Here is a 23612-nt window from a genome sequence, read left to right on the forward strand (position 1 = left end):
GGCAGGAACATATAGACCAGGGAGTGAAGAAGACAGGAAGAGAGGAAACCAGGTTGTGTGATCTGTAACACATCCACAAAGAATTGTGGGCACTACAGTGCACTCACAGACTTACAATTCCCAGCAATTCATAGCAAACTATGGTACAGTGGTACCTCGCAAGACGAATGCCTCACAAGACAAAAAACTCGCAAGACAAAAGGGTTTTTGGTTTTTTGAGTTGCTTCGCAAGACGATTTTCCCTATGGGCTTGCTTCGCAAGACGGAAACGTCTTGCAAGTTTGTTTCCTTTTTCTTAACACCGTTAATACAGTTGCGACTTGACTTCGAGGAGCAACTCATAGAACACGGTGTGGTAGCCTTTTTTGAGGTTTTTAAAGACTTTGGTGATTTTCGAAGCTTTTCCAAAACTTTTCCAACACCGTGCTTCGCAAGACGAAAAAAATTGCAAGGCGACAAAACTCGCGGAACGAATTAATTTCGTCTTGCGAGGCACCACTGTACCCAGAATTCTCTGAGGGAAAGAATGTGCTTCAAATGTACTTCAAAGGTATGCTGTGTGTGTGAAGGTGCAGTCTAGGAACTGAAGGGCTTTATGGTGTTGATGTTGTAGAGCACTGAAAAGAGTCAAAATTTTCATTTCTGGTTTCTAGTTATATGGTTTTTTTATACCTCTTTCCCCCTATAACACAGCATACACATTTCTTCCTACTTTCTTTCTTTATTCCCTTAGTTTTCTGTCTCACTCACTTTTCTTCTGTATGGGACCTAAGGTGACATGCATGTAGTTCCCAGGAAATCTCCCATTCAAACACCGACCAGATCCAGACCTGCTTCGTTTCAGCAAGTTAGTAGCCTCAGATGCCTTCAGAGATCAACCTTGGGACCCAGTACAGACATTTCTGAAGCATTCTGTTGCAATGTTTAAGACGACTGACCAAGTGCACTATTTTTAAATAATTTATATACCGCTTATGTGTCAAAATGGCTTCTTTAGCGGTTTACAACTGTAAAATTACTACATAAGTAAAACACAAATCCACTGGGCATTAAAACATTCTTAATTAAAACATATAATAAAACAATAAATAAAAAAGCATACCGTTAAAATAAAACCAGAAGCTTACCTCAGGGGAATGCTTACTTAAACAGGAGTATCTTCAGGAGGTGGAAGAATGGCAACCATGATGGGGCCTATCCTATTTCAGCAGGGGGGACATTCCAAACCCGCAAAGGAGCATATGCAGCTGCCTTATACTGAATCAGCTCAGTACTGTCTACACTGACTAGAAGCAGCTCTTCAGAATTTCAGCCAGGATTCTCTTCCAGTCTTTTCTGGGAGTGCCAAGGATTGAAACTGAGACCTTCTGCACGCAGGCAGATGTTCTACCACTGAGCTACATCCCTTGCCACCAGAGAAAAAGCCTCCCTCTGTATTATCGCAAACCAATAATCTGAACTGGATTCTGTTAGCTGATCATTGTGCCTTTTATCTAGAGTTTTGTATGCAAGTAGCAGAAACTTAAAACTGGCTTGGTGACTAACTGGCAGCCAGTTGCTTTGAGTGTAGTGACATGTGTCAAACAGAAGAGGGCACTAAGTCAAAATCTGTAAGGTTGCTGGAAGCTCTTGAACTAAAACAAACAAACATACAACTAGCAACAGATCTAACATTAAAAAACAACATATACGGGATCACTTAATGTACTTTTCTTTCAATGGAAAATAGTGGCTTTATTAAATATATTCTAAAGGAAGCACAGTTCTTCCGAACAGTGAACTGGAATGATTTGCAGCGTAACTGGTTGGTCATAATTTTGTTCTGTTTTATTGGGCAAGAGTCCAAATGGGGGCAACTTTACCTTCAAAAACCCATTTACGATTCAGTTAATAATCCAACACCTGGATAAGAAGTGTTCTGATGTTCCCCCAGGCACAAATCACCACAGTTGTAAACTTTTTCACTCAGTGTTCGAAACTCCCATTGTTGTTTGCACATTTTGCGACAAGGAATTTCATTAGCGCGAGCAGTTTCTGAGCTCTGGGTGCAGTAATGCGCCTAAGATTTCAAATTAAAACTGCAGCGTGGAAGGAAAGAAGGATCTTTGTCTGCCTCCCCACTTCCAGCTACTCTCTGAAGACTGGAGAAGAGAGCCTCTTAAGAATATTAGGGGGGAAGGCAGGGGAAAGACTAGACCATGTGAAAAATGAACATAATATTTTAGCTGAAGTTCATTCATTTTCAGCTTTGTATTCTTTCTATAAAAAATCATGCCTAGACATTCTGCTGTTGCGCCATAACCTAGGTTTAAGGTGCCATTTAGCTCCTAGCTTTCATATCTCAGTTTCTAATGCTGTTTCCACTTGCCACAGATTCCCCATCCCTATCCTAACATACATACCCCATGAAACACAGCTCAGCTCTTCCTTGTTCAGTTTTCTTTTCCTTTCACCTTAAACAAATAAGGCCAAAAACTAACAAAAGGTTGCATGTTCCCAATTAAATGAAAGGCACTTTATATAGCAGCATCACATAACTTTGCAGCTCTTTCCCTGCCAATTCCTCCTGAGAATTGCCAAAGTAATCTGAATTAGGAAGTTTTAGGATTACCTGTACATCAACAATGAATCTCATACTGAAGAATGAGGGAAAACAGGGATAACATGGTGAAAAGAAGTGAATCTCTCCCCCTCTGAGGATAGACTGGAAGCAAAACAGAAAAGGGTTCCTGTCTCTTTTAACAGCTGTACAGACAAGGGACTGCAGCTAGTGTAGCTTTTCGACCTTGCAAGACAAGTTGCCTTTGCCAAAATTTTCTATGAACTCTGCACAACCATTAAAGGCACAAGAGCCTTCTTTTGGAAGTGATCACCCTGGCAATAATTCCCACCAGGTTAGTAACTGATACACAGAACATCTGTAACCCTCAGCTTGTCATCTGGACTCTGGCAAGCAAAGAGGTGTGTTGATGACATGACAGAGAAAGTCAGGTGCGGAAAATGTAACAAAGGGCCTTTGATTTGACGCCTGAGGCTGGGATCTAGGAAGTCTTGCATAATCAGAGTCAACCAGACAGAGAAGTCTACTAGATAACTATGTGATGATCAGGATGTTCTGTCTAAAATCAACTATATCTCCAGTTCCAGCAAATACGGTAATGCTTTTCCTGCTATAAAGATAAGTACCATTGTCTGCAAATCAACCTGCTGTAAGAAGCATAGGAGAGAGGTAGTGGGGGGAAATGACTGTCTTGAGTTTAGGTACTATTTCAGGGGGCGGGGGCGGAAACAGTAATCCCAACTGCAATGGGAACTTAATTATTTACTAAATGTATATCCCATCTTTCCTCCAAGGAGTTGAAGGCAGTGTGTTATAATCATCATTATTATTTCTAGTATTTATGAACTGCTCCCCATAAAACACCTCAAAGCAATTTAATAATGAAAACGAATTAAAAACAAGTCCAACACAAATACAGACTGGGAAAGAAATCTCTACTTAAAGGTCTCGCTAGAAAAGAAAGGCCTTCAACAGGGTAACAGATATTATCAAACAGATAACAGAGATGGCAGCTGTTTGATATGTAGCAGGAATGGCATAGTTTGGCCCATTTGTTTTATCTTCACAACAATTTTGTGAGGTGCTGTAGGCTGAGAGATAGTTTTTACATAAAGTGAGGTCTCCCTGGTCCTAGTTCAACACACTATACAGCCTTTCTCATCTTTAGGTGCCCAGATGTTGTTGGACTACAACGTCCATCGTGCCTGGCTATCAGGACCAGGTAAGGGATGATGGGTCTTGTAGTCCAACAACATCTGGGGACACAAGGTTCGGAAAGGCTGCGTCTAACAACTACATCAAACCTCCTAAGAGACTATTTAAAAAGGATTTTGCACACAGAGATGACACTCAAATCTCTGAAAGGTTCCAATTCTCTGCAGATTTCCTGGTTTAAGGTAAATGTCCTTGACACCTTATCAGTTGGCCTAATCCTTAAACAAAGAGACTGATGAAATATTGTTCTGTAGATAGGATGTGGGTAGATCAGAAAGCAGGTGGCAAGGGCACAGGAAGAAACTGAACTCGTAGTCAGAGCTTCAAGGTCATCGCCCTGGAACACCACCTGAACATATAAACGCCTTTCAATGGGCCTAGGCACTAAGCAAGGCTGCAACTTGCAGTGCGGCATCTGGGATCTGAATCTTGTAATGCGATACAATCTGGAGAGAGGGCTCCTGCCCCTTTAAGAGCTTTAAAGACAGGGCTCCTGCCCCTTTAACAGCTGTGCAGAAGAGGGGATTTCAGCAGATTTAGCTTGAGTAACAAACTTCATCAATTGAAGCTTTCTCTTCTGTATAACTATTGAATGTGCAAGAGTCCCATCCTCTTTCACTTGGCCACCCAATCTCTCAGTCATAATGGGCCACTCATCATTTTTCAAACAAGCTTCTTTTTATAGATGAATAAAAATACTTTTACTGATGTGTGATCTTCTTATGTGCCACTGAGTTCAAGAAGACTTATTTTCTGATACACCCCCTTACTTAGGAGTATGCCTCTTTTTTAATTCCTGAATAGGCAGGTGTAGAATTGTATGAGACAGTCCTCAGTAGACAATGGAAATGGTTACCGCATAGGGCTGACTGCAATTCAAACCCCAATTGGGAAATTGCGGGACTTTAAAGTGTGTCAGGACATCTGCAATATACAGCTCATGCCAGCTGGGACAGGCAAATCACCAGGCCTGATGCCATCAGGAGATGATAGTGGGGCTAGTTTGGGATCCAGGGCTGTCTCAGCCCTTCCCTGCCCACCCCTTCCCATTTGGGGGCTTTCTGCAGGCTGATGCCAGCGAGGATTTGACATCATTCCACAGGTGGATGGCCAACATAGTTGGGAGTAGGTCCTCTGCTTAATGGATGACTAGCATACTGACCTCAAACAGATGAAGCACTTACGATTAAAACGAAAGGAAAGTAGCAACTGTTAAATGCCTCTAGTACCTGCCCAAAGTCCAAATTCTCTACACAGCTGTGCAGCCAAAGCCTATTCATGTTTATACAGAAATGTGTTCTGCTGGGATCAATGGTGCTACTTCCAAGTAACAGCATATAACCAGAGCCTTTTTTTACCCTGAGCATGGTAAAGCATGGTCTTGTGGGTAACTTTCTGCGAATCAGATGCCTACTTATGGGTAGGGCCAGAGAGACAAGAGATGGTGGAGCCAACATATGCGACTCTTACATTTGAACAGTAGGTCTCACAGCCCAGCCATGTAAAAGGCAGATATTTCTATACACCCATTACAACTTAAGGACACATTCCATCCAAGCAAAAGCACTCAAGGAGGGCAGGGATCAAGCTCTGAGGGCGGGGTGCTTCCTGCAGAAAGTCTCCAGAACTAGACAAATATAAAGTCCTGGAGGACTGCATCCAGACCCTAGGCCTGAGGTTTCCCATGGATTTCAGCTATGCAGTAGGATCCTAAACCTGCCCACTCAGACCTAAGTCCCATACAAATTTAATGAGACGTATTGGTTATTGTTATTTTGTGTTCTCATTGCAGTAAACCGCCCTGGCATCTTTGGATGAAAGGCGGTATATAAATTCAATAAATAATAATCCTAAGCATGCGTGCGCTAAATCCCACCCCCTGCAAACAAACGGGTTCCTCAGAGTTATCTTCTCCCTTACGGCTGCCTTGTGGGTGGGGGGCAGTTGGGCAATTTTAGACGGGGCACACAGGGGGCCACCCTAGATGGAACCTGCATTTCCTCAGGATGCAGCAAGCTAGTTAGTCAGTCAGTCAGTTTGTGCGAGACAGAGAGAAGGATCATAAAAGCCTACCAAGCCGGGCCAGTTTGCTGCTGCTGCTGCTGGGCGAAAAGAACAACAGTGCATACAGGAGCGGCGGTCGCCGCCAGCCAGGCCACGGGGCAGGCGCGAGCTCCCCTCACGCCCCTTCGTCGGAGGCGCCTCAGGTGCGCGAGCATGTGCAGAAGGGGAGGCCGAGGGCCGCCCTCGCGCGCTGCGCCGGGGAGGAGGAGGGCGGGCAGCCGAGGCTGTATCTCTCGGGCGCAGATCCCTCCCTCCGTCCCTCCTCCCGCTCCTCGTGTCTCCTCCCCCGGCGTTGGGCGGCTGCTGCTGCTGCTGCTTCGAGCGAGCTGCCCTCCCTCTCCGTCTCTCCCTCTCTCCCTCCGCCTCCTCGCGAGCTGGTTTTCTCCTGGCTGTTGCTGCCGCCGCTGCTGCCGGCTGTTTTCCTCCCGCCGCTGTTTCGGCCTGAGAGAGGGGAGAGCGGCGGCGACGTGACGTTTCCCTTTGACACATAAACAAGGTAAGGCGGGAGGGAAGCACTGGCGGGGGGGGGGGGGGGAAGACGGCGGTAGGAAAGCGAAGGGCTGAGCCCCGGGGGTCACTCGGCTCTTCCTCGGCCCCCGACGCGCTCCTGTCCGTCGGAGGCGACGTTGCGGAGCTCTTTCGGCCCGCGGAGAAATGGCAGCGGGAGCTCCGGGGCTGAAACCCGGCCTCGGTGGCGGCTGAGGGGCACAGACCCCTCGCTTCGCCCGCCCCGCTTGAGGAGCGGATGGGCCCGTAGATGGGAAGGGACGGAGGTCTCTCTCGCTCCCCCCCCCCGCCCCATCATTAGGGTCGACCTCATCGGGAAGACTGGAGTTTTTTTGGTTGGGGGGGAGGGGAGGGGAGATAATTAGTCTCTTGTCCTCGCACCCGTGTCTTTTCCCCTCTTCACGTTTGTGACCTGGAAGCATGAACAGGGCAAGGCGGGCGAAGGGACGCCGGGCGCAGGCTGGAAAATCCCCGAAGGGACCCCCTTCAGTTGCGTGGGGCGGGGGGAGGGGGAGACCCTGCTCTTGTCAGTGCCATCCCTCCATCGGCTTATATAAGTGTGTTTGTGTGTAAATGGAAGTCTTCACGGGTCAGGGGAGGGAGGCTGGGCATAGACTGGCCCTGGAAAGTCCCCTCGGAGTCCTTGCGGGACCCCTCCCTTTCCTCGCCGAGCGATTGTGCAATTGTGTATGCTGCGTGCAAGTGGAGGGGAATGGCAACGCGGAAAGGAAATCCTCTGAGGGATGTGCGATTAAACCAAGGGAAAGCTGGTCTGTCAGGTTTTTGTTTTTTTGGGTCTGTCTGGGGCTGGAGTGCAGAAACAGTGCCATCTTCTCTCTCCTCACACCCCCCCACCAAAATAATCTATTTGAATATTTGCGGGATACGAGTCGTGGTGGTGCTGGGGGGAGACATCGGAAGGAATTGCCTACAAAGCGTAAAAAGGGTATCTGAAAAACACTGTACAGTACAAGAAAGTCGTCCCCTCCCCACCCCCACCTCCCCCCACCCCCCGCCATCCGTGCTGGCTCGGCTTTGTTGATGGTTCTGGGAAGGGAGGGGATGTGTGGGGTAAGCGAGGCCATCGCCGCCGCCGCCGCTGCCTGGAAGGGAGGCACGTCCCCTGTCAGTTGGGATGGCTCTGCTGGCCTCTCCGCCCTCCCCCGCAAGCCTTTACTTTCAGTTTCTGGTGTCGAGGTTGCCTCCCTTTCCCGGATAAGACTTGCATATGCACATCCTTGGTGGAGCGTCGGTTAAGGCTGCTTCTGTTATCAGAGCGCTTTCCTTCGTGGCTGTGAAAGATAGATTGCCCCCCCCCCCAAACAAAACAAAAACAACCTTGTACCCGCGTGGCTTACAAATATTTTCCACGTCTACGAAGAACGGATGTGGAGCACTGGCCTCTGCACGTGACGGTATTTTAAGGGAGGAGCTGTTGTAAATATGTCCTGACATGTTCTCTTAACTGTTTGATAGAGGTTCTTTATTAGTCGAGTAGTTCGATGAAGCGATGGCTTGCCTTTGTTGTTGTTGGTGGTGGTCATGGGACCTAGAGGGAAATCTCACTTCTTCTAAATGACCTAGCACTACTGATAACTAAAAGGAACCGGTAGTCCTTGTTTCTGGAAGGAGGTGGGAGATTCGCACCTCATACCGTTGCAACTCTTTTCCGCTGTCATTATTTTGTGGGACTTGTTTCCTGGAATTACTTACTCTTATCCACATGTTGCTGAAGTAAATTGTAAAGGATTGAGACGAAGAAATCATAATGAAAGTGGACCTCCTTATTGTACGTTTAAATTATATTTTAAAGAGGATGGAAAGAAATTTTTTTGAAATAGATGTAAGATGACAAGAGACTTGAATTTCAAAGTAATTATTAGTAGTTTAGCATGCAGGCTGTGCAAGAGATGTACAGCATCAGCTATAGCATATAGACATACAAATACTTAGTGTTAAATTTCATGATAGTTGTAATTGTGGTGTTGACAATAGAGATCAATGACATTGATCTCTATTATTTTAATTTTTCAAGTGCTACTGGAATATTTGGATGGAAGAAAATGCATCTGTCACTTAAGGACATTCTGCAAAATCATGTGTCAGCATGTGTATAAAATTGTATTGCTGAGGCTGATTTATCAAGCAATTAGAGCAATTTTTAAAGAAACTTTAAGACCAATTTTCTTGTCCTTGTTCATGTGATTCACTTGTTTGCATCTTTTTCTGTTGCTCCTGTGTTTCTATCAGTATATGCTGTTATTTTAAAAAAATATTATTATTAGTTAAAACAAACCATAATGCACATTATCTGTATACCTTGAGCAGAAATGAACCATAAATTGAGTGTTGGATCCAGACTTACACTTGGGTCCCAACGAAAGCATTTAGTCACGGTATAATTCTTATTGAAATCAATGGAACTTGAATACAGCCCAGCTTTGGTACAGGAGTGGGACCATTCTGTCTGGGGGAGCCATCTCTCTCCAGTCCTTGGGACTCTCCCTAGGTCATGCCTCTGACCGGCCCTGCTATTCGACCTCCCCAATTGCTTTACTTGATTGGAATGTGTCCTTGAACTGTGAGGAAGCTTCTTGCTTGTTTAGACGGGGTTGGAGAGAAAATTTCATAGAAACCACTGACTTTTGTGCAGCTTGAATGCAGCTTAGTGTAAGGGTCGCATCTGTTATGCTAGCCATTCCCCACCCCCACCCATGCAGGTTTGCCCACAGGGAAAAGAGCCCCACTCTTGCTTCCGTAGATACTAGCTAAAATGATTACTTTTTCGTCCCAACCGCAACTGGTAGTAGGTGTGTGCATGTACATATGATGACCTTTAACAGAGAGCAGGACAAGAGTTCTATCTTTCTCCTGCTTCCTGATCTCTGTGGCTTTTGATACCATTGGCCATGGTACCCTGCTGGACTGGCTCTGTGGAATGGGAACTGGGGGTTGGCAGCGACACTGTATTACAGTGATTCTGGTCCAACTTTCGGGACGTACTGGGAGAGTGCTTTTCAGCCACTTGAAAGTTACACTATGGGGTGCCACAGGACACTATTCTGTCTCCAGCACTGCTTAATCTCTGCATGAACCTGCTGCAAGTGGTCATTGGAGTTTTTGGCCAAGGTACCATCAGTATGTTGATAATACTAATCTCTGTTTCTCTATAACACCTGAATCAAGAAAGGCTGTGTGGGCCCTGGACTGGTGCCTGGATGCAGTGGTGGAAAGTATGAGGGGAAATAAATAGAGCAGAGGTATTGGTTGAGTGGCTCCTGTGTCTGAGAAATCTGCCCTTGACAGCATTGCATTCCCCCTGAGGGAGCAGATACAGTTTGGGGGTATTTCTGGATCCAGTTTTGTCACTGGAGGCATAGGTAGCCTCCATGGTTAGAAACACCCTTTACCAGTTGCAGCCGGTGCAACTGGACTGGGAGAGCTTGACCACAGTAGTTCAGGCATTGGTGACTTCAAGATTGGATTACTTCAATGAAGGCTATTTGGAGCTTCCCTTGCGCTTGATCTGCAGCATTGTTGTGGACAGGAGTGAGACCCTGACAGCATATAACACCTCTGCTTATAAATCTGTGCTGGTTACCTGTTGCTAAGTTCAAGGTGTAACTATTAGGATTGCCTTACTCTATATATGCTCACTGAACCACTATGATACGCAGAACTGGCAATGTTAAAGGTGCCATGCAATACCTGTTCCACACTTGGATATTTTAGTGTGGCCGCACCTACATTTGGAACTCTTTGCTTATGGACATCAGGTGCCTTTTCTATACTCTTTTTGGCACCTGCTTAAAACATATTTGTTTAGGGAAGCCTAATCAGACATGTGGAAATTATACACATTTTATCTATTTAGCCATTGTTGATTTTAATTCATCTTTTGAATGTTTTATATACTTGTTTGTAACTTTTTTTTGCAAACAAATTTAATGTTCTTTTGTGAACCTCTTGGAGGGTTTTTTTTAAATAAAAAAATCAAGCAGTGTGTCTATAGATTCTGTACAATTTTCTGAATATTAAAGTAATCATCAGACAGTGTCTGACACTGAAATGCAATTCTCCTTGTGTTATATCCATACAGTTTTGCAATTGTCTTGAAATACATCTTTATTACATTGGTATATCATTGTGGCAGTATTCTTCAGTCTTGGCATACCCAAGACCGACCTTTAATCCCAACCTGTAATATGAGACCCAGTTTACATTATTAATTGCATATGTCTTTCTTTTTCTCTAGGATGATCAGGTGCAAATGAGAAAAGCAGGGCTCCTGCAACTTTAACAGCTGTGTAGAAGGGGGAGATTTCAGCAGATGTAACTTGCAGGGATGAGAGATGCTGCACTGCTGAAATTATCTCTGCTCTGCAGCTGTTGGAGGTACAGGAGTCTGATAACTCTTATTTTGTTAAAAATTAAACAACAACAAAAAGGCAGCAGTACAGGTGCCACTGGTATAAGCTACCTTTGATTCCCGAACCACCAGTCTATCTGTAGGAATAAAAACAATAGTTATTAATTTGAATACCCTGCATTTAGAAATGAAAAACAGAAGACTGCAATGGGCCTTAACTTTATATATAAAACCAGAACCAAATATCTATAGTCAGCAGGCAGTACACACACTCTCTCTCTTTCTCTCTGTGTGTCTTTAAAGTTTCTGTCTGGTTAAGTTTGACCTTGTACGTGCAGGGTACATGCTGCTTTCAAGTTTTTAACAAAAGATAAGGTATATAGCTAATAAAAATGATTTGACTTAACAAAAGAGCTAAAGTCCCACTGTCTTCAAAAAACAAGCTACTGTACTTAACTGTCTTTTGGGGAAAATGAATCTAAAGCAAGTGGAGGCAATGTTATTTCTATCGGTTTTATATAAACCTCAATGTCATTTTCTTTGCTTTTTTGCATGAAAATCGTAGCCAGTTTGTCAGCTGGTCATTCTTGGGGAGAAGTCATAATGATGTGTATATGGACTATGGACTTAATTTTAATTTACTCTTTGTTATTTCATTTACATTGTCTTTGTCAGAGATGTGAAATTTCTGGAGATTTTGAATGAGTGAACAAACTTGTTATTTTTTGTAGAAAAAACTTTCTATGTGGTAGTATCAAACCCTCTGTTTCTTATCTCAAGGATATGAAATTCATTGTTCATATTTTATATAGTAGTTGCCATGTAAAATACTACCTTGAAATATCTGGTTTGTTGTATTTATGGAATAAAGTATACTTTTTTGGTGGTACAGTGCAATCCAGTTTAGCCCCTTTAAATCCCAGTGGTTTCAAAGGGATATAAAATCCTTTAAATACTGCATGTATAAAACGTTTGTTTTATTTGAACACTTAGTTACAAATATACTCAGTGTTTGAAATAGACCTGCACAAGGATGCCTCCTAACAGCCCCAAGCCTATGTATATTTATTCAGCAACAAGCCCTGCTTGGCCTGTAATCTCTGCACATTTACATGAGAGTAAGTCCTGTTGAGCATGGTGGTAGTTACTTCGGAGCAAAAATGCATGTCTTTTGCCAGCTGACAAATAGGAAAAAATAAAATGTGCAAATAGACACACACATTACTGTGGTAAACAAAAAGGAAGGTCACATTCTTTTTGGCTCAGGACTGTTGAGCAGAAATGAAAAAAACTTATTTTTTCAAAGAGAAAAACAAAAATGGAACATCCACATCATGCATTTATGTAATTACATTATTTCCGCCCCCCCCCCTACAGCTATGTACCTTCCAAGCTGGTATAACATGCATCTGATGAAGTAGACTTTAATCCACACGTTTGTTAGTCTTTAGGGTACCACAAGACACTTTGAAATTTTACTCTAAATCATCAGTAATGATGAAAAAGCGGCTCTCTCCTACAGAAGCTCATGTCTTTGTTATTCTTTTGCTTTAGCACAGTAACAAAGCTACCCCTCTGAAAATAGCTATACTTTCATTCTGAAAGAAAAAATATTTGAGGGTTCTTTGTCCTCACTGCCTCACACAGTTGGACCATAAGGAAAAATGTGTGTTCTAACTTTTCTCATCCCTGTTTTGTTTTTAGTATCTTCCTCTACCAATGCAGATGAAAAGTTAAACCTAAAATATTATGCATATATTGATAGCAACACAATGTCATGATTGGTTCTGGTGATTATTGTCTTCCTGTGTAAAACAGTCTTCCACATCTTCAGATTGATGGGGAACTTATGGAGATGGTCCACCACTGGAGACTGATCCACTTGGGTCAACTTGGCCATTTGGTTTAGTGAGGAGTAGTGTAAAATTAAACTTCCTGAGCAGTGCTGTTGAAAGACTGGCTGAATCTGATGGAGCATGCAGTGGAGTCTGTTTGCAGGCCCATGAGTTGAGTGATGTCAGCAATGAAACCTTCCTTTTTGGCCACAATTATATCACCTGAATCACATCCAATGGGTTTCTTCTGGTTAGTGAAGGGTCTTCTGTGCCAATAATGTTCTCTACCGAAAGGTGAGCCAGTGATGATCTCTGTCCTTTCTTAGTTCTATGCTGTGACTTGAACACAACAATTCTGTTACGGGTACTGGTTGCCTGATACTGTGAAGGCCACCCCACATACCTTGACTCTCATGGATATTAAAGTCAGTTAGGAACAACCAATAGATTGTGTAATGTCTCCCTAGAGAGCAGGATAGTGATCTATTAGTCCTTAAGAAGGTAGTGGTTTGTCACTTTCTCAAGAAGTCATCATTATTTGTATTTGGTTTTTATGCAGCTTTGTGTCTCAGGCAGTACAGTTTAACTGTTTATGTTTATTATGAATAATGTCTAGATCAGTGGTTCCCAAATAGCTAAGTACTGTGGATGCCCTGTTTTTAAAAAGCGAAGCCATGGATCCCATATTTTTGAAAATTTTGAAATTTCTATGGTAGTTTTTGTTATATAAATGGTGCCACAGATCCCCTAGGTGGGTTACATGGACCACCAATTTGGGACCACTGGCCTAGATAATTTAATTTACAAGGCATCTCATAAACACAGGAAGTAAAATAATAAATATATAAGTATGCAGTGATGATTTAACTACCTTTAGACTTGTCTGCATCTAGCTTCCCTTTTGCTGGAGAAGCACTGGGAGTATGTGATTGCAGTAGGAGAGTATCTTCATCTTGAGGCAGTGCAGGAGTGTTGATAGTAGTCAAATGCTCAGCAGCTTTTGGTGTTGCAGATGCTGCTAATTATGCTGTTTTGCCATGGCTTCAGTTCTTAAATGGGGTAATGAGTGTTTTTCTCCAGTGGTTCAAATCTTTTGTGTCTGTTAACTGCAGAATGTGGTTACTAGGGATGCTACCTTAGCCCTCTAGACATTTTGTTGCTCAGTCCCAAGTGGATTGGTGTTGGTTCTGATTTTGTTTGACATCCATATGAAACTATTGGGTGAGATAATTTGCAGTGTTGGAATGATGCATCATCAACAGGCTGACATCTAACACTATATTTTAGTCACTGAACACCTAGGTGTTTCTATGTCTGTTCAGAATCAATGTCTGGAAGCAGTGCATAGTGGGTCAGGTGGAGGAGGGTACATAGTATGAAATTTAAACCAGATAACTCAGAGGTTGCGATAGTGATGGTATGTCTTTGGAGGGAGTAGATTTTCCTGTGATGACTTCCGGGTTGTAATTTTTCCATGGGAACAGCCTTGGAGTCTGGCAGGAGCTTTTGATCTGTGTCTAGTTTTTATATACAGGCAATTCTTTATTTGTGCACATTCAGTATTTGTGTGACTGCTGACATGTGTGCCATTTTCTGCACAGCAAGGGCGCTTGTGTGCGTCCCGCTGATGTGCATGGTGCCTCTAAACGCAACCCATGCATAAACGGGAAGTTGCCTGTATTTCCAAGCAAACGTTAATATTACTTTTACTCTATTTCCCCTATAGAGTGCGTGATTTCTTAGTGGAATTTAATGGCTTATGCATACTGAAGCCTATGTGAGTTACAAAAAGGGATTTAGTCTTCAAAAACTAGTCATGAATAATTTGATGTTGTTCCCACAAAGGCTAATTACACTTACTGAGAGAACAGTTGTGTCTGACCTTGAGGGACTCACCTTGGGCTTTGCATCACTTGGGGCAACCAGAAGCCATAAAAGACATCTGATTTGTATCTCTTCTGCTTCAACAGATCTTGTGTAGTGTAAACAGTATGGAGCTTGATAACTTCAGTTCTTTTCCCTTTGAGGGTATTGGTCAGGAAAGGGGAAGAGGAAAACGTCTTGTATGATATATTGACAAAATTTGATCGCTCAGTCACACTTCAGAAGAATCCAGGATATGGGTTAATAACCACTCTGAGTCCCAGCTGCAGGGATCATTCCTTGCTAAGACTCAGACTAACTGTAGAGGAAGAAAAAGGAACACCGTATGCTTTTCCAGCAGTATGTGAAGTTGTCCCTCAGGCTAAGGAATCCAATAGGCTCTTGTATTCAAATCTTTACCTGCCTACTGATAGTCTGATCGTATTCAAGTACAGGTATACTAAAAAAAAAGTCTGAGTTCAATGGGGCTTACTCTGTGCATATCACATGCTAAGATTCCAGCATAGAAGCCACCTTCTCCAAGTTTCTTTCTGAGTAGTGTTTGGAAGCACATGTTTTTAAAATTGCTATTTCCTCTTTAGGAGCAGATTTTGCACAAATAAAGTGTAGGCATAACTATCTCCTCAGCTAATTATCCATGCAAACTATTAAGCAGTCCATTAAAAATTAAGCATGCCTTCAAAGAATCATCCTTTGTTGCTTCAGTCTTCCTGGCCTTACAGCTCCAGTCAGGCTATAGATAACTAGAGCTTCATTAACATGTGACCCCAAAAAATTGGGTCCCTTCCAAACTGATGCCAAAGTTTTGTGCTAGTTTTGTGCCGCCAATCCTACATTTTGTGCTGCCCCCAAACTGAGTAATTGACACTCAAACTGGGGCCAAAAGGTTACCTCAAAATACATTACTGTATGTTCACATTAGCAGCTTAGAACACAGTGAGGTAATTTCCCCCACACTACATTTCAGGCCACATTTGCGTGGTGGTGGTGGTCACATCAGAGATGGGGCAGATATGTTTTCACCCAACATGGTTGATGTTTTGGGTTCCCTAGCTGTTGCAACTCCCTCAGAACTCACATTAAGCTGTCACCTGTATATGTGTGACAGCTGCTATCATAGCTGTCAACTTTTCCCTTTTCTTGCGAGGAATCCTATTCGGAATAAGGGAATTTCCCTTTAAAAAGGGGGAACGTTGATAGCTATGGCTGCTAGAGTACTTCACATTAATGCTTGCTTCTCATTCAGTTTTCTAGCTGGATTAAAGCTGGTTTGAGATGAAACATATCAAACAACATTATTCGTTAATAAACTACAGGATTGATATAAATTGTGGTGAATGTGTGAATGCAGCTTCAAAAACTAGCAGTTCGAATGCGCTTATTATAATATTATAACATATACTATCAGATTTATGTTATTTTAGTTGTTTCTCTTTCAAAGTAACGGAAAGTGACTTACATTAAAAGATGCATGTGGAAAAAACAGTAATGTGAACATGTGCTAGCTGTAAGCATCTCTCTCTTGACTTCAAACATACTTCCCAGAGAATAGGTCATCTTTAGGCACCTGATTAAGAAGATATGTACCCAAATGGCAAAACTGTTGAGAACAAATTATCTGCTGGTTTTTGTGTGTGTGGCATTTTGTCAACTTCTGTTGCTGAGATGGCAAGTAATCTGGTTTTTTAATGTATCCACTGTGCTTGTTGTTGGTTTGGAAATTTGATCTATTTTAAAGTAGTATGTATTTTTTAAGAGTGAGAAAGCTATTGGAATATCAGGAAATGTGTGAATTTTATCTCTCTTTTTCCTCCTCCATCTTACTATGTTTTTAGTAGCGGGAACAATTGTGTTATTATTTATTTATAAAAATATTTATATACTGGAGTATTGTAAAAATATATCACAGCAGTTTACAACAATATAGAAACATAAAATTGAACATTAACATAATAAAAAGTTAAAAGCAAATTAAAAGCAAAAAGAAATTAACAACAAGCATCAGTAGACCATTTTTGGGGATGTACCCTCAATTGCTTGCCTAGGCTATTCCTGGCAAAATAGAAAAGTTTTCGGCAGGTGTTTAAAAGTTGGCATAGAAGGTACCTGCTGATGTGAGCAAAGCTACTTAAGTTGTACTCCCCCTACCTTCCAGCATGTGCCAGAGGAAGAGATCAAAACTATCAGCTTCCATAAACCAATCACCACTTGCTACATAGACCTGCAATTACGGTAGTTTAAATTGTGTTTTTTTCAAGCAAGACAAGACAACAAAGCCTTGTAGAAACTTAAAGACTTTTGTGGACTTCAGATGGACTTTATGCAGTGCTTTTTTCTGGGGGGGGGGGAGACGACGACGCAGGGGTACGCATAGCTCTAAACATTTTGCAAATCTTTGAACTTTTGTCCATTTACTGTATTTATTTTTCCAAATTTGAACTATAAAATGGTGATTTTCTTGAGTCAAATTGAGAGTACCCCTAAACATTTTCTTTTAGAAAAAAAGCACTGACTTTATGAATTTTTATCCTGAGTTACAGGTAGTGTGTGTGTGTGTGTGTGTGTGTGTCTGTGAGATTTTCTGGATGGAGATCGTAAACAGTGACGTCAGAGGAAAACAGAAATCATTCCCCACACCTTTCTGAAAACAGTGACTCAGAGGCTGTCACAAAATGTCAATCCCACTCTTGTTTAATTCTGGGCAGTTTTCTTTTCACAGTTTTACATACACAATTCTGCACTGTACTTAGGATTCAAGCTGGAGCGGGTCCAAGTAGGGTGGTGGTCATAGATTCTGAATCCCAAGAGACATCTGATCCAGCAGAGGATCCCAATTGGTTAGGGGGTTGAGAGCTGCCCTTTGAGAGTTGCTCATGGAAACTCTCAGAAGTCCCTCCTGTTACCACTGGGACAGGCACCTCCTTAGCTTTTGCTGCTGAGGAACGCCTTCCAGTGCCTCCCCCTTCAGGGAAGGGAGCTAGGAGTAAATATGGTGCCAAGCTGGCACCTTCCTCATCTCTTTCACATAGAACACAGGGACATCAGTGTGCACAAACCTCAGCTAGCCAGCCCATGAGGAGGAATGCCCATTTGCTTGCCACGATAAATGATTTGAAGCGGGCATTCCTTTATTTAAAAGGAAGGTGTAGGGAGCTTGTTGCTTGTTGCTTCAATGTCTTAGCTCTTGCCTAGCAATGCCTTTGACTTCTCATGTAACTTCTGATCCTTGCAACTTGTCACTTCCCTTGTGTACCATTCTAATCTCAAAGTAAAAGCGGGACGACAACCTTGCAAGGGGTTATGCTTGTTTGTTTCTGGTCTGGTGAGGGACGATACACACCAAATCCACCCTTTACAGCTCTTAGCAGGCTCTTTTTAGCTGCTCTCTCTTTAAAAATATTGAAGTTAAGATCTCAACATTCTGATGTGTAGTGAGCCCAAGGTGCTTTTTCAAAAAAGTTTTGTAGCCAAAGAATTGTGCAAGATTACTTGTGCAAGGCAATAGGCTATGTCATTGCTACTCAAAGTGGTGGTCCATGGACCAGTGATGGTTCAGGAGGCATTGGTTGCCGATCCACAACTCCATTGCCGCCCTGGCTGGATGGGACACTTCAGGGACCAAATATGATACTAGTCCCTGGCATATTGGGGTTGGGGGAAATGCCAGTCCACCACATCAGATAGTCCAGTGCTTCTCAAACCATGTGTCTTCTCATACATACCCTCTAAAATGTATCACAGAGGAGCTACTTTATTCCACAAGATTGCTTGTGTTTGTAAACTAGAAAACATTTTGGGATGTGTAAACAAACTGGTCATTATATAGCAATGTTGAGGAATTCCCAAATAATTCATTATAACCAGATTTAATAGAATTCTTGTTGTTGAATTTTGTAGAAGGGCAGTCACCCCTGTTAACTATATGTTTTTATTAATTTGTCAGATATGGAATGAACAATTGCAACAGAACACTATAAGTTCAAAATCTGGATCTTAATTGTACAGGAAGAAAGTGGCTATGTGAAAGTGAGATAGAAAAGAGAAATGTAGATACATGTTATTTGGGAGTTGGGGAACAGAACTGGAACAGTTCATTCTGATTAATGTACACTTGTGGAATTGTATAATACAGTATTCTTAAAATTAGTGAAATCTGCATACTTATCTAATCAACTGAAATATAGTTGTAAAATAATGTTTCCACACAGACATCAGAGGCTTGACAAACATATGTCAGGAGTGCTCTGATGGTGTTTCCTGCTTGGCAGGGGGTTGGACTCGATGGCCCTTGTGGTCTCTTCCAACTCTATGATTCTATGATTCTATGATCATCATTATTATCATTATCATAATCATCATTATTATTATTATTACCGGTATTTTGTTTTGTAAATTAGGTGTCTGCTGTGGGGACATTGAGGGTGTCCATATGGAGGAGAAGCGGGATAGGTGATAGTCTTTACTAATTGTAGTATGTTTCATAACCCTGAATTTCCTTAAGCAAGAAGTGTACATATACAGTGGTACCTCAGGTTACAGATGCTTCAGGTTACAGACTCTGCTAACCCAGAAATAGTACCTTGGGTTAAGAACTTTGCTTCCGGATGAGAACAGAAATCGTGTGCCAGCAGCGCAGCGGCAGCGGGAGGCCCTATTAGCTAAAGTGGTACTTCAGGTTAAGAACAGTTTCAGGTTAAGAACAGATCTCCGGAATGAATTAAGTTCTTAACATGAGGTACCACAGTACAACTTCATGCATGCTACCAAGGAATATGCCTGGCAGTAAAGGGTAGTGCACAGACACTAGCCCTGGGCCTGCTGTGACAGGAAATTGTCTTGCACAGCATGCTTCTCCTCTAGTCAACACAGTAAACTGTCAGATTGAACAACAGTGGGAAGGATGTGCTAACAGGCTTGGTGGGAGCCTCTTGGTCATCACCTTTAATTGCTTCAGCAGCAAGAGACAACTAGCTTCTGCTCCTGAAGCAAGTAGGTGAGGAGAATTGGGCTCAGAATAAATTCCTATTTCACCTGCTCTTTCTGAGCCCAGGTTTGCTTTCCCTGTTCCTTTTTAATAAAGAGGAGACAGCCTCTCTTTGCTGCTGACGCAGTTGCAATGGGGGTGGCGGGGATTTGTGTTGGGAGTCCTTTATCCTTCCCTTTTGTAAATGACAATCTTTGTAATTAGAATTTCATTGAAGACAGTGTGTTTGGTATTAAAGTATTTTTAAAATATGTAAGAATATAGGGGAAACCTTATAAAGTATATCAGTAGTAGATCCAGCTCAGCGCTCTACACCAAACAGTAGCTAGATAAGATTGCTTGGTTTCATGTGCACAGGATATGAATAATTTGGCATTTATTTATTGAAAAGTCTGCAGGTCAGGTTGCAGCTACTGTATGACTTTAATAAAAGCAACAATTTATGAATATGTAGCTCCTGAAATAATAACAAAGCATGAAAAACATAAGCTAAACAAGGGTAGCTGAAAATTGAAGTAATTCTATATAGTTAAACTTATTGCAGGGGAATGAGTTCTCCACATAAGTATAAACTTTGGAACTGTCATGTGATGGCAAACAGATGCAGGCTTCCTCAGCCTTCTGCCCTCCAGGTTCAACTCCCATCATCCCTGACCTTTGGCCATGCTGGCTGTGGCTGATGGGACTTCTTGTCCAAAACATACGGAGGCCACCAGATTAGGGAAGGCTACGTTTTACAAATGACAGCTGTATTATTTGATCATATTAGTGTCAACCAATGCCCTATTTTCATGTACAATTTTAACACATTTCTATAAGCAGTAGCATTAAAAATAGTTGCATATACCAATGTTTTTTATGCTCCCTCTTTCAGGATTTGTGGCACCAGAAGGGAAGAAGTTTGATTTTGCAAAGATTCTACTTGGTTTACGAAGTTCCTGTATCAGCCAGTCTCTGAATATCCAGCAGTGATCCTGTAACACAGCTTTCTGTGTTACCAGTTAACATCACTGAGAAGATTTACATATTTTGCTACTAGCCTTCCAATCTTCCCAGGGAATGCACCATGACATCAGCAGCAGTTGACAGTGGAGGCTCAGGTCTTGAGTTTGACAGCAATGGAGTACAAATTCAAGGCCAGGTCAGAAAATGATGTACAACCTTTCTTCATGTGATCTTTGTAAATGCTAATTGTGGATACAAATGAAACATGTAATGGGAGAGGCTCATGCCCTAGTTCATGCTCAGAGAGAAAAGAGAACTGTTGTGTCAGATAGATTACAGGTTTTGACTTGGGGGACTGTGCCTCAGAGCATTTATTTGAATGTAAGTGCTAGATTCATTAAAATAACTTGGTATTTAGAACAGGCTCTGAAGCCATATGCGGGCTATGAGAATTACTGCAGTTTTTGAAAAACAAGAACTTGCCTACCTTGCTTCCAAGATAAGTTGGTAATTACACACATCTGTTAAAAACATTCAAATACGTGGGCAAGGTAAAGGAATGAGCAGTGATGAAAGGCCCAGATCTGAGCTACATGTTTATCACATTGAAACTGATAGGACTTTAAATTGTGCAACTTTGGACTAAACCCTTAATGTTATTTTTAGTTATTTCTGTAATAATATATCTTGGTAAGTGCCAAAGTTCATGGAAATGATAGGCCGCTTGTTAATTAAATGCAACAATGTTTGCATACTGTGGTTCTTGGTGTGTTTCTGATGAGCCTTGCTTTAGTGGTTGATACATTGTATCTGTCTCTATCCCTCTCTCCACCCCATGCTGCCTACAGATATACCCAAATTTATTTGTAATCCTTTAAATACATACTTTTTATTTAATATTCTATGAAAGACATCAAGTCACTAAAGGGAAAATGGAAGGGATTATTTGGATTAGGATGGCAACACATTCTCTTACTGTGCTCTACAGGAGAACGAGCCAGTCTCTGAATATCCAGCAGTGATTGTAGAGCCAGTACCAAGTGCCAGAGTCGAACAAGGATATGCTGCACAGATCTTTGTTTATGATGATGAAACTTACCTTCTTCAAGATGTTGCAGAAGAACAGGAAATCGAGACAGAAACTGTGAAAACAGGTAAACCTCTTTACTTACTTTTTTTTTTTGCTAAGGATGCAAACATTAATCAGCTGGTATGCATCAGTAGTGTTTTAATTGCACATTATGATTCCCCCTTCCATTTAATGGGAACAGCTAATGAAAAGGAGATGGGGAGGAGGCAGGTCACTTGAAGGGGAAAATTTATATATATATGCTCAACCAAGTAACATCATTATTATATCATTTTACAATGCAAGCAAATTATATGGATACAGGGTATCATTCCCAAACGTAGCAAAAATTGAATATGTAAGATTCATTAGTGTGATGAGGTTCCAGCTTTTTCAAAGCAATCTGAGTTTGGCAGTGCTATACTCTTCCTCCTTTGCCAGTTACCATTTCTGCTGCAATTAGTAGATCGACTGCCATTTCCAGATCTGATTCAGGAACTATACCTTTCAAATAATTCAATAATAATACATTTAGTAGAAAATAATCCTGTCTTTAGGCTTGTTGCTCTGCATATTGCACAAATGTGCTAACTTATCTTTCCTGCATAAAATCTGAATAAGCTTAGGATATACTTTTCTTTACAGTTTGTATACCAGTCTAGTAGATAGCTTGCCTCTTTGGGTAAAATTTATGAGGTTTTCCTTTTAATAATGAAAACAATGGCTATCAAGCCAACAGTACTCATTTAATCAGTGTCAATATGGTTCAACCTGCTTTTGGAGGAGGGCAAGGGAAGGGGAGGTGGAAAACTAGTTGGTGTTACTATGGTAGTAACTACTTCACATTCCCTTATGACATGAAATGAAAATGCCAAATACGAACTCTTAACTATGTGGAGATTTGCACTTTTATAAAGAAAGTGCTAAAAAGCGGTTTCCTTTGGTATCCTCAATACACCTTCATTTATGCTTTTCAATGCGTAAGCAGGACTTAAATTAATAACTCAATGTATTGGTTAAAAGCAAGGCAGTGAATTGATTAGGACTATAAACTAAATTGTAATGAGATATTTTTAATCTTCGTTGCTCTCTGATTGATTTTTAGCACTGTAAATATACTTTATGGAGAAGAAAGTTCTGCTGGCATTTGTGGCTTTATTTCTATATTATACTTCTTTTTAAATGTGCTAAAAGACTACTGTACTCATAGAAAGTATGGCTGGCTTATAAATCTATTTTGACTTAGTACAATGAGTAAATAAATCTGCATTTATTTATTCATGAGTGAATTTATAATTGGCCAGCATTAAAAAAATTGTGTAACAATGTACAATAAAATTCTTATAACATCATAAAATACAAAACGAATGACCAACACTGAATCAAATTAATTCTTTATAAATGCTTAACCAAAGAAATGCAGGTGTAATGAAATATCAAAAATATAGGTACCTGTCTGATTTCAATTAGAACAGTGTTTTATAGTACTGATGCCACTATGCTAAAACCTTTTGTAGAAATGAAATGTTTAGGTTCATTTGTGATAACTGGAACAGTCAGGAAGGATTCTCCAAGTGACTTCTGTAATCTGAGTGGTGTGTAAGGTACAAGGCGCTCTTTCAGGTAACTTGGATCTAGGTTGTTTAGGGATTTGCAAACTAACAGTAATGCCTTGAGCTTAGCTTGGAAATGTATTGCCATTAGTAAGATTTGGATTTGTTCTAGTTCAACAAAGTACCAACAATTTAATATCTGTTTAATTCCTTTCACTTAGTCGTGTGATTAGTTATGGTCTCTTGATGGAATAAAAACATGAGAATTGCTTGCTGGATCAGGCCAATAGCCCATCTGGTCCAGCATTCAGTTCTCACAGTGGCCAACCAGATGCCTGTGGGAAACCAGCAAGCAGGATTCAAGCAGAAGAGCATTCTTGCCTCCTGTGGTTTCCAGCATCTGGCATTCAGAAGCATTGCTTGTGGATCTTCAGCAAAATGGCATACTCCAGATTCCACAGTTAGGTGAGATTTGTAATTTACTCAAGATCCAGCAACAGTGGTGGACTTTGGGTATTATGGTGTCTTGTGCAAGGCCAAAATCCTACTCCCAAAGGCAGGTAAAGAGGCACCCAGCTTTGAGAAGGAGGATCCAGTCAGAGTCTCATAACTCCTTCCCAAAGTCCA

The 23612-nt window shown here is 41.7% G+C and overlaps 1 protein-coding gene and 1 long non-coding RNA gene across 2 annotated transcripts in view; both read left to right on the forward strand.

The window, feature by feature from the left end:
* Window positions 1–1039: 1039 nt before the first annotated feature.
* Window positions 1040–2375, forward strand: LOC308595269. Its single transcript, XR_014011970.1, has 2 exons — window positions 1040–1275; window positions 1317–2375. It is a non-coding gene; the product is annotated as an uncharacterized lncRNA (long non-coding RNA).
* Window positions 2376–6045: 3670 nt separating this feature from the next.
* ELF2 (E74 like ETS transcription factor 2) overlaps window positions 6046–23612 on the forward strand; it is a 41386-nt gene continuing 23819 nt past the window's right edge. The window contains exons 1-4 of the mRNA XM_081209214.1: window positions 6046–6335; window positions 20293–20368; window positions 20404–20559; window positions 21352–21517. Of these exons, the coding sequence (XP_081065340.1) occupies window positions 20485–20559; window positions 21352–21517 (241 nt within the window). The 5' untranslated portion in view covers window positions 6046–6335; window positions 20293–20368; window positions 20404–20484. The remainder of the gene's footprint in view (window positions 6336–20292; window positions 20369–20403; window positions 20560–21351; window positions 21518–23612) is intronic.

The sequence above is a fragment of the Podarcis bocagei genome (genome assembly GCF_964188305.1).
Source record: "Podarcis bocagei genome assembly, chromosome: 9".
Classification (NCBI taxonomy): domain Eukaryota; kingdom Metazoa; phylum Chordata; class Lepidosauria; order Squamata; family Lacertidae; genus Podarcis; species Podarcis bocagei.